This window comes from Lathamus discolor, chromosome 3, assembly GCF_037157495.1.
Source record: "Lathamus discolor isolate bLatDis1 chromosome 3, bLatDis1.hap1, whole genome shotgun sequence".
Classification (NCBI taxonomy): Eukaryota; Metazoa; Chordata; class Aves; order Psittaciformes; family Psittacidae; genus Lathamus; species Lathamus discolor.
In genome coordinates, this window is record NC_088886.1 from 51,603,971 (window position 1) to 51,616,004 (window position 12,034).

At 41.0% G+C, this 12,034-nt stretch overlaps 1 protein-coding gene across 9 annotated transcripts in view; it reads right to left on the reverse strand.

Annotated features, from left to right (window-relative positions):
* Positions 1 to 662: 662 nt before the first annotated feature.
* LOC136012228 (uncharacterized) overlaps positions 663 to 12,034 on the reverse strand; it is a 35,107-nt gene continuing 23,735 nt past the window's right edge. For 6 of the 9 annotated variants that reach the window (XM_065675210.1, XM_065675207.1, XM_065675208.1 and 3 more), the window contains 3 exons: positions 10,190 to 10,321; positions 8,324 to 8,436; positions 663 to 3,800 (listed from right to left, as the gene is read on the reverse strand). In XM_065675210.1, the coding sequence (XP_065531282.1) occupies positions 3,609 to 3,800; positions 8,324 to 8,436; positions 10,190 to 10,321 (437 nt within the window). In that variant the 3' untranslated portion in view covers positions 663 to 3,608. Of the gene's footprint in view, positions 3,801 to 5,906; positions 6,059 to 8,323; positions 8,437 to 10,189; positions 10,322 to 12,005; positions 12,021 to 12,034 lie in introns of those variants that run through there. The other 3 variants (XR_010611625.1, XR_010611624.1, XR_010611626.1) reach the window with 2 other exon arrangements.

A 12,034-nucleotide genomic window follows, 5' to 3' on the forward strand; every position in this document is an offset into this window, starting at 1 on the left:
TTCAGGTTAGATGTAATGAAGTTTTTTACTGTGAGGGTGGTGAGGCACTGGAATGGGTTGCCCAAAGAAGTGGTAAATGCTCCATCCCTGGAGTTCAATGCCAGGTTGGACAGAGCCTTGGGCAGCATGGTCTAGTGCAAGGCATCCCTGCCTGTGTCAGGGGGGTTGGAACTGGATGATCTTACAGTCCTTTCCAACCCAAACCATTCTATGATTCTATATCCAGTATTTTCCTGTAATTTTGTCCTGCTGGAAAGGCTAGTGTAAAAGGGCACAGCTGCCCCCCAGCAAAGCAAAAAGCTGTGTCACACTATGGAATTCATGAAGAGCAATGAAAACTATGCTTGTAAAAGAAAATGGACTGCAGAGCACTTCAGCAGTATCACAAAAAGCTGTATATAGAAAGGAGAAAATGCTTCATACAGAAAAGAATGCAAATCCAGGTGTTTTGTGACTGACACTACACAGAGTCATCTGCTGGCAGTGACAGTGAGATGAAAATTGCTTTGCAAAATGCTCTTGAGGATGCATATGTGAATAGCGCATTCATTGTCAGGAGAAAAGGGTAGACATAGAAACTGGAGATAGGGTTTAAAAGTTATGACGGAAGTCACCAATACACTGAGTGGAACTTCATCCATTTGACAGTCAGCAGCAGCATATTGGTAAGATTCTCTTTATTTTAATCTTACAGCTATGACTTGAGAACAATCTGCAGCTATGTAAAAAAACACCACAAAGAAGAAGGGAATAATTTCCACAAGGAAGGAGGCAAGCAAAGGACCTCAATTGTAGCAAGCAAAAATACAGAAAACTGTGTAACAATAAAGAGCACAGTAAAAGACTGCCTGGGAAGAACACGCAGCCTCTACACCAGGTCTTCTTAAGAAGTTAGAGAAATATGGCTGCAAAGGTTGAACACACTTCCCATCACTTGCAGGTGCTTGAACACCACCACTGGCTCTGAAGCTTTAATGAACATCTCACACTATCAACGAAATGCTACTTGAAACTTGAGATAGTGAAAAGCCAGGACAAGACAGCAACCGAGCCATTCAGTCACCAGTACGTCCTGCTATGGAATGGGAATCTGTACCAGAAAGATGGAGAGATACTGAATTTCACCTTTTAAAGGAATATGGGTTTAAGTGGTTTCTTCAGCTCAATGAAAAAACATGCAACTACTGCATAGCCAAACGCCATTATTAACAGAAGCAAACACTGCTCTGGAGGAAATGCTCCCATTATCATCAGTGGATCATTCTCTTAGTAAACGTACAGGATCAGGTCTTACTTACAGCCATAAAAAAGAAAAATGTTACTTTAATAATGTTTTAGATACACAAAAAAGCAACTCAGGGTTTTTCACCAGGTAGTTGACAGAAGTTTTCAATTTCTGCTCCACTACCATAATACAAAACTCCATGGTGATTCAGTGAATTAGTATTTATACTAAATAATTAATTGTCTGGGCTCCTCATTTAGAGGAGTTAAAGGCATTAGGCAGCAAGGCACTTCACTCTACTGCATGGACAAGCTCTGGAGTGTTTTTGCGTTGCTGAACAGATTTTGCCCACCATCTATCCTTTATGTAATAGATCACTCGTGGAAGAGGAGACCAACCTCTTCTGGATAGCAGAAATCAAGAGTGCAACTGCCAGCCTGTAGAGAAATCCTTTTGGGAGGCAGCATTTTCCGTTGCCTGAGTGGGACCCAAGCTATCTCATAGAGTCTTGCTAGGGTTAGGTTAATCCTATATATAGTTGAGAATACAGTATTTGTTTTGTCTCCTATTGGATAATAGACAGGGTGTTTCTCAGCTGGCATTTTGCATCCTCCAGAGAAGGAGGAATTTCCATGAGCAGACTGCTATGCAGTTGTTGGGAGACCGAGCTGTCAAAGGATGATTCTTTAAAAGCCAGCTTTGGCAGCATTGTTGCCATGGGACATGGCACCACGGAGCCTGGACAGCACGCAGAGGCGCAGGACATTCCTCACATTTATAGTCTTCCCACGTGCTTTGTTACAATATGTTGCACTAGAACAATCAAGATCAACGTTTGGATTCACTTGGCTGAGCAAACAGATCACCGGGCAGAGAGCTGCAGGACTGTTACCATTTACCTCATGTGCTCCTACCCCCTCACCTTCACCATGACTTACATCCACTTCCGCCCTTCCTTCTCTACAGGGGAAAAAGCACCTGTTGAATTGTAAAAGGAGCATGAATTGGGTACCACAGGTTCAGATGACCATGACTGAAAATTGTTATTTTTTTCCCAGGCAGATTAGTATTGCCTGGAAATTTGTGCTGAACTACAATAGTTGCCATCTCTCTTACAGGAAAGAACAGAAAGACACCATTTATTTCCCTGATGGACATCGTTCCCAGAAATATGCCAGAAATGCTAAGCCAGGCAGGACAGAAAGAGGAGACACAGCTAGGATAAGTGCTTTGTAAATTGTTCTTCTTGTGGCTGCCCTGGGAAAATTAGACAATAAGACTTTTCCTTCTATCAGTCAGCGTTTTTAATAAAGTATGCTATTTTATCAGCTTGGCAAGAAAGCATCAGCTCCAGCAGTAGAAGGCGGGATGGCTCATGCCTTTTGCACTTACACAGCTATTGTTCAGTGGATCTCATGGATCCAAAACCAGCTGCTATGAGGTGCTGCAGGTTTCCCTGTGGGCAGCATAAAAAGGTTGCCTGAAGGAAGGGTGGGATAAAGTCTTTGGTAAATCATAGCTGTTAAACTGGGCTGCATTGATACAAAAGGAATAATGCATGTGCTGATTTTTTTCTCCCCTTCAAGTCTTACACCAAAACTATACTTTTATTCCCTAAAAAAAAAAAACTTTTAAAAATGCTGATTGATGCAGGTTAATATTTTCTAAACAACCCAAGCCTGTTGCAGGGTAATGGGAGTTGCTTTTTAGTATTTATCCTAAGTCTCCATTCCCCTATTCTATGGAGCCAGCTGACTCTGGCAGCACCCGCAGATATGGCAGGCTGTCCTTGCCTTTCATTGCCTCAAAAGCCCTTACAAGCTCAGCAGTGAGATGCAATAACATTTGGCTGTAGCATTTCTTGCTTTCTTAGTTTGTATTTCCCATTTCTTCCAGGACCCAGCTGCCTGAGAACGAATTTCCAGCTTTTATTATCACTTAGGCATCAGTTGCCTTGATTTGTACATGCTTCGTGCATTTTTGGTGTTAACTTTATATGAAACTTGTTAAAGTGGAATTAGCTTTTGTATCCACAAGAAAGAGACTATGGGAAGACGCATATGTCTGTATGTCTATGTACGCACATGAGTCAACAGCTTTGTGGCTTTCCTTGTATGCAAGCAAAGGGCAAGCAGTTCTTTTGCCAGCTTCCTTGGAAGTAAGATTAGTGCTTGAGACAAACAGATTAATACATCACAAATGAAGCTATGAAAGGGAAAGAGATGTGCTAGGCTTTTTTACTGAGTGTATTAATGTGGTGTCCTAAGTGTCAGAGTTAAGAAGTTCTAAATCATGAAAAGATACACAGATTTACTTCAGTATTAATGTTTCCAAGGCTGGTGGCAATTCCTCACAGAATAGATGTGAAAAAATCTTTTCTTCTTCAAAAGAAAAGCTTTTTTTCCTCCACAGGGGAACAATGTGTAGGTGTTTCCACAGGAAGCGGGTAGTACACAGGGAGTGACACCGGTTGGAAGGCTTGAGGAGGCAGTGGGTGATTGGTTTGTTCTTGTTTGAACTTACGCTGCTCCTTATCACTCAGCTGAGAGGTTTCTGGATGCCTGTAATGCACCAGCTGAAAAGAAATGAAGACATTGAGCAGTTAAGGTGCAGTTTAGAAAGGGACAGAACTCATACTCCCCACAATTTCCCTGACAAGTATTGCCACCGCATACAGTGGGGACCAGAGGCAGCACAGAGGGCACTGCCTTCACCAGATAAACCAGCAGGAGATGAAGCACCCTTGATACCACCTAAATGTTGATGCTGAGAGAACGCTGAGCTGAAGCTTCTACAGGAATTCAACGTCTCTTTTCTGAAAGTCAATAAGAAGATCAGAGCCTATCTCCGTGTATTCGCTGTTAGGATCATGTACCCTTGTAGTGCAAAAGCTTTTCCTGATGTTCACTTCGAACCTTTCAAGCTGCAACTTCTGCCTGATTTATCCTCAGCACCTAATGAGAAGTATTTGTCTCCATTGTGTTTGTAACTGCCTTTCAAGTACCCATAAGCTGTTATTAGCTCTTTCTTAGCCTTCTCTTTTCAAAACCAAACAAGCCTAGCTCCCTAAACCTCCTTCCATGCCATGTACTTCAGACCTCTAATCACCTTGGTCATACTCTGCAGCCCAATGTCCAATTTCTCAATGTCTCTCTTGACCCAGGAGCCCCAGGCTGGACACAGTATTGCAGATACGGTCTCATCAGTATCCATTAGAGGAAGATAGTAATTACTTACCATTTACTGGCCATGATCATCCTAGTGCAGCCCAATATATTATTTGTAGACTGTGAAACTAGTTGGTTGGTTCCTATTTCATACGTACATATGTAGAGTTTGTACATTTGCAAATCTCCACAGTTCTCCTTGTTGACCTTCATGGAGTTGCTGCTTCAGTTGCACTGAAGCCCAGGGCTCAGGTTTCGCAGGGCCAGTCTAAATTCTTCCAGAGATCAGCGTGATTCAAAATGAAGATTACCACCTCAGCATATTCCAAGCACAAAGAGCAAAAAGGTAGATCAAACTGAATTACTGCTGTTAAAAACAAAAGCAACATTCTACACATAATACAAACCCTCCTATCCTTTCTCCTGATCAGCAGGAATTCTACCGAAAAACAGCTCCTCCCATTTAGTTCTATGGGAATCACACAGCTGTATTCAGCTCCAGGAAACTATGCCTAGTTACACCAGTAAAAGATCTTGTCCACTTTTTCTTGTGTTGTCTTGAAACTGATGGGCACAACTCTTCTTTCCCCTCTCTTCTCGCTCCCAAAATCCTGAGGACTTGGGATGAGCTGTAAATTAGTATTTGTTATGTTCTGCAGCTGCTCTGCACCGATGCTCATACTTCTGTCTGATCTATTGATATTTCAAAATCTCTATCGTTCTACATTTGATAGCAACTTATTATTTTGTGAAAATCCAACTGCTTTGGTTTTAGGAAGACATAGAAACACTGGCAGTCACGTTTCCGGAAAGGAATGAACGTTGTCTTTATACACTGCTAGGAGAAGCCCGTTCACATAGTGAATATGCTTGCTAATACCTTTTCTGAGCACATAAATTCAGTTCTGTTTGAAATGTGTTTGTGAAATCAGTTGAAGAGGGTGCCTTTCACAGTATAACTGCAAAGATAAAATCAGCACTGAAAGCAGATATCTGTCCTTGATTTCTCTGACAGCAGTAACAGGAACGTATATTTCACACATTTTGGCACTTCTATTTCTTACTGCTATAAATATATATAGATTAACTAGCACCTCAAAATGCTCATATTCTTATTCCATTCAGGATCAGAGAAGAAATACCACAAGGTAATGAGAACAGTAAATGGAGATGGAAGAAATTCTGTTGTGTATGCAGATAAATACAATTATTTAATGACTACGGCCATAGCTTCAGAGGATAGATAGATCTAAAGTGTAATTATCTGCTCACTTTAACAGATGCATTAATGACAAGAATGGAATTATGTACTTCTTTATGCCTTTCAGTTACAAGCAATATAAACCAACTTTTTTTTAACAGCAGGAGTAAAAACATTATCTTATTTACTTTTCACTAGAGAAAGATGTCTTTTTAAAGATAACTAATGGTTTCAGGCACTTCCACCTATGGGTACTTTTCTTTCAAGATCTGAAAGTGAAAGGCTTGGGGAAGCACCTGGGAAATAGCAGTACCTGAAGTATCATAAGTAGAGCACACCACACCATGAGTAATTTCTCACAGTCTCTCCAGAAACAGTGAAGGTGACAAGACAGTATCATGTGGGAAGTGTTTTGTTACAAACAGTAGAACTGCTCTGCGTAGAAAACAAGAGTATAATCCAACACTGAAAAACAAAGGGCATATATCAGTAACCATTGTATTTTAACAGCTGTCTGAAGTACCAGATGACTTTTGCTGCATATATTGTCATCTCCTGATAAGAAAGGGAGATATCCGCATACAAAAGTAATGAAGCAGTGACATCATGATTTAAAAATACTTTAATAGCACAACATGGAATTCAAGATCTACCCAACCAACAGAAAATCCATCATTTTTCTTAAATTTGGCAAGTATGAATGTAAAACTTGACTTTTTTATCTCTACTCTCTTATTCACACATAAGGCTTGCCTTCGAGGACAAGCTATTTTAATGGGATTAGTTATTGAAGTTAACAGGAAATAAATCACTGTTTCTAAGATTATTTTTTCTTTTTGGTCCTAGTACATCAAGTTAAATCTTTCTTAAACAAGAAAAAAAAAACCAAACAAAAAAAATCAAGATACAACTAGTCAACAACCATATTAACCCATGTTGGGCATTTCTTCCCTGGTAAATCAGAAAAAGCCACTTTTAAAATATAAAACGTATTAGACAATATTATTTTTAGATTAATAGTTTTTAGACATTAGTCAAGTACTGCTTTCATTTTAGTTTATAGGCTATCACTTAACTTTGCCCCACTTACTCAATATATAACTACCTGAAGGCCAATTCCACCCTGTCACTGCTGTCAGTGCAGAGTCATTCTAGTGAAGTCACTCCATGTTAAAACATGATCAAAACAAAACCCAACCCTGTGTGTATTTATATTTCTTCCCGTTTGGTGTACAAATAATTTTGTCAGAACTGGGTACATCTAAAAAGTTTTACTATTGATTATTTTACCGTGTAGTGCCCAGTGCCCCTGGGGCTCTGTATGATGGAATTTCCTACATGCATCTGCTGGGTATTACCATTTGGCTAATTAGCCATTCCTCAACAGAAGGGAAATCATTATTCCATCCTTTATTTTTTCGTTTCACAAAACCATATAGACATGTCTATGCTGCATGGGCACACTGATCTCCATTACATGCACAATGTGAGATTGACTAGTTGTACAAAAATCTGTTTCTGCCTAATGATGCTTTTGCATATTGCAAATTGCAGCAAGTCTGGTTTTTTATATCTTTGCAAAGGTAATTCTACCTCCTCTTTCTCTCTTCTTTTCCTTTTCCCCCAAAATACCACAATTTCTTTTTCTAATTAAATTGCTACACTTTGTGTCTACATACAAGTTTTATCATTGTGCCTCTGTTTCAGAATCGTGACCTTCACTAGCTATATGCCTTTGGAACAATTAAACTGCCGTCAACAGGGCAAAAATGTGGTATTTAGCCCACAGATTTTGGAAGCTGCCCCCAAAAGAGATCATGTTGACTATGGACATCTGTGCCTTCAAAGTGAAATGCAAAATCCACTTCTTTGATCTAGTCCTCTGCTCAGTAACACCACATTTATAAACAAACATGCATCATATAAAACAAACATTGCCTTGCTCCCATTGAGGAGAGGAAGAAGAAGGCTCCTTCTGTGCCCATTTTATTTTTGGGAAGCAACTGGATGCTACAGCAGAGAGACATTCTATATAAAGATCTAGAAATGTGGAGATTTTCCAAGACTCTGAGCACACTGTGCACTGCCAGTGTGGTAAGTGAGGCAGTTTCTACTGTTAACGCCTTGCAATTCTAGCCACATATTCGACTGAGCCCCCACCTGAAATCTGCCGATGAAAGCAGCTTTATCTTGCACACAGCAGTGACAGGGAATGAAGATACACATCAGGCTGATGAGCACTAAGAAGTAAATTGTTTGCCCAGATGGAAATCAATAGCTCTCTTCACTCTCCTCATTCTTTGGCAAGACTGGGAGCTTTGGATGGCAATTAAAGCTTATCCAGCTGCCAAGTGTCCTAATTACACACACAAGAAATCCCACATTTCTCCTTCTACCTGAAGCATCCCTTGTGTCACATTCATTAAGCTCATTACAGTCAGGCCTCTTGCTGTTGCTGGAACTTAGGTATTTTTCTTAACACACCACCCCAAATACTTGCTGGCACCTGGCTCCACCACTGACCCTCCCAATGCCCCATGGACTCCACAATGGCCACCAGCCCCTGTGCCACACAGGGATTTTTTACAAGACCCTTCCAGGTCTCCTCTCTCCCTCTCCCATTCCCACCTCCCATTGAATTTTGCTGCCCACCCTGCCCTGCACATGGCATTTTCCATTAACTATTGCCTCCTGCTACTGGTTCTTCAGCCACTTGTTTCTTTTACTCACAGCAAACTTCCCCACATCCTCTCCAGCCATTGGAAATGAAACCCTATCTTCAATGTATTTGCCAATACAGTGTTCATCCATCCATCCTTTGTGAACTGAAGCAGGCCTGGGTTCTAAGAGGAAACAACAGATATTACTTCCTTTGTAAGGGGCAATATAGCAAAAATTTCTCATAAAGCTTTATAATCTCTTTAATGTTACTGGCACATTTTTGGTGCAGCATAAAGAAAAGTAACTAATGGACAGCAGAGCTTGAGCAGTGCAAACATTTTCCAGGAACAACTCCTAATTGTCCTTGACCAAAATATGTGTTTTTTTCAGAAGCCTTTAATAATTCAGGTCTGAATATAATGCAATTAGTGAAGCTGTGCAAAGCATAGTGAAGAAAAAAGCCACTAAAAGCTCAGGCCTCTTATTTTATCATCATGATTATCACTTTATTATGAATTAAATTGGGAAAACCCATTAAGAACCCATGGATCCAAGAGCAAGGCCTCCAAAAGACAAAGATAAAATAGCATCCCACTTAGCCTGAAAGCTCAAGACCACAATGCGCAAATATTGTGCTGTATAAATCACCTTCTGCTTGCACAAAATGGTTATCTTATCTTAATCAAGCCACAAAATAAGCTGAACAGTGTCCAGCTATATTCACCAACGAACAAATAGGCTAAGGGAGAAAAGAAAGGGTAAGACAGAATCCATCATTCCCCTTGAGTCATCCATAACCTTCCAATTTACATGTGAACTTCTAAGGAGGAGGAAGGTTAAAAAGAATATTGTGAAAATTAATGAGTATTAACTTGCGTTATGCTCTTTTTTTTTTTTTTTTTCCCATCTCTTTAATAGCACTTTGATTCTCGTTTATCCTAAGCCCCTGCTGCACTGCTCTGGAAGGGCAGAGAGGCCTTAAAGGCAGGTATAAATGAATTTACAGGGCCAGAGAAGCAGAAGGGCACCTTAGAGCTGATAAAAATGATCACTATCATCAAAGAAAGAGAAATTATTGAACATTTGGTACCACCGTTGATGCAAGAAATAGTTAAAGATTTCTCTTCATCTCGATGCAGTATAGTTCACCAAAAAATGACATATACGTTCCTCTTTTGATACAAATAATTCATATGCACACAGACTACCGCAAACAAAGCCTGATGGGAATCTTCCTTGAAGGTGAAAAAGACCATCTGTCCTTCATCAGCCAGGCACAAAAGGGATGCCTTGCTATTTTATAAAAGCTGACAGTCAATTCTAGGTGTGGGATCATCTATCACAATAGGCAATGTGCCATCTCCCATACTGGTGAAATGCTCTGTAATTTGCAGCGCTGTGAACATGGTTTGTAATTATATTTGATTGGGCCACGGCACATAAATTACACAGTTTTTACATTTAGCTGCTACCACAAGATTGTTGCCTAGCATTAGCTCCTAGGGGCTTTTAGTAGGGATAAAGAGGGGGAAAAGAGATATAATCTGATTTTTTAAAGAGACTTTATTTAAAAAAAAAGAGGTTTAGGGGGGAAAATTACCAATATCTATGTGGGGGTTTATTATTATTATTATTACTACTACTACTGCTGCTACCACTGTTGCTTTGTTGTCAGTTCAGCTGGGCAACATCCCAGTAGGACTAGCAAGAGAAGAAAAACTACACCATTAAACATTTTTTTCTGGCAGCATATCTCTAGGTATGTTAGAATAAGCCCACTTTTCTTCTCCTGTTTGCAATGATTTGGAAGCATGGCTGTCAGGCAATATTCTGGTCTGGAAACCAGATCCGCAGAAACAGTAGCTTATAACCTGCTATGTACATGTTGGGTGCGATACTTGGTCATACTTGCTGTCTATTGTGACAGATACTCACCAGGACACAAAGCAAGAAGGCCCCTCCTGCAGAGACCTCGAGGATGGAATTTGAGGAGACAGATCCTAATCATAGCACAGGAGTACATACTCGGTGATTCCCCAGGGTTTACTGTCATTGAGGAACCAGCGGCTGAAATGGCAACACAGCAAGACCATCCTCAAACACTGATCCCAGGGAAAAGCTGAATGATTGAAGATTTGCAACTATTTAATCCATTTTGGCCTGGAAAGAATTTTAGAAGAATGAGAAGCTTGAACCAAAACTTGAGTAAGCCTAAGGCTACCCTGACATGTTTGCGAACTAAATTCCCTCCCGACACTTCTCTATTATTTCAGTTCTTGGATCATCATTCTTTGCATGCTGGGACCAACAATGCCTTTTATTGTAGCCTGCCCTATTTTCCTCCTGCACACAAAGGGAAAAGTCCCTTGGTGAATGCCAGAGGCAAATACTGCTTTCTCAAAAAGTTACATGGGAGAACGATGCTTTGGCTTTTGTTGGCATGCTGTAATCTTCCGCCACACTGAGAGTAGGCTGAGTCATTCATAAATATGGCCTTTGGATTTTAAAGGTCAGCTGTGAAAAAAACTTGTGAACACAGAATCATCCTGGCAAACCCAAACATATCACAAATAACCCACCATGGTAAACACTCCACCCATAACTGTGTTAACTGCAGACTGCTACTCCACAGGCTACAACAAGCAGCACCAAAACAGGAAAAGGTGGTGGAGATAAGGTGGTCTTGGAAAGGTTTAGGAACATCTGTGATGTTTTTCACATACTCATAGCTCAGTGAAAGAGTTTACAGAAATGCCTGACAAATAACTGGAAGAATAGCTGGACTTCTGCAACAGGAGGCAAGCTTAGGAAAGAAGCAGCAACATGCAAAGGATCAGCTTGTGAATAAGAAGCCTTGCAGTGAAACCACAAGAGCCAGTTGTGAATAAGAGAGTAACATTTGAGACATAGAAAAGAAACTCAAATTATTTTCCAAAGATAATGAAAAAATTCAAAGTCTTGCTGGGGCTTAAGGGTATTTAAATGTAAATGAGCTTCCTGCACCCAACCCAGCATCCAGAGCTGCTTAGAAACTGTTGCGTTAGTTTCTGTTGAGTAATCATAACTTTTAAGAATCCAGTGTAGTCTGACACAAAGCTCTGAGCATGGTGTCTGGGTGTGCAGGGGATTGCCTCCCATTAAAGAGTGTGAATGCCTGCTCTAAATGATGTAGCACCTTCACAGCTGGGTTTTGTGTGCATCTTAGTTGAGAGCAACTCCCTTGTACATGTACCTGAACCCCAGCACCCACTGAGAACTTGTTATTTTTATGAAAGTAAGTTGGAAATAGGCAGAAAGAGTGGCATGGGGTTGAATGAGAGCCATAATAGATTTTGAACTTTATGGCTGGATTTGGAGCTGATGAAAAGCTACAGGTTAACAAGCAGAAACCAAAGTCCACTCAGCAGACGCAAGCAGTAGTGGAGAGCAGTTGCCTCCAGCCCCTCGCACCGTGCTCTGGCCACAGCAGCCATTGCCACCCCTGGGACACATCCCAAATGGCCTTGGCACCCACCAGCCAGCGTCAGCAAGGATGCAGCTCAGTGCCAACTGTCACGGAGATGTGGGAAATGGCAGGAGTGAGAGCAAGAACGCAATGCTCAGCTGTGCAGAGCCCTCACGTGCAACGAATGGATCCTCATGTTCCTTCTAACTCCCTTCCTTCTGCTTTGCCCATGTCAGCAGCCTCCCCACCTCTTCCTCCACTCAAGCACTCCAAGTTGGATAACTTTCAGTTCCTCCATTTCCTTACCCCTTTGTTCTCCCAGAATATATCTAGGC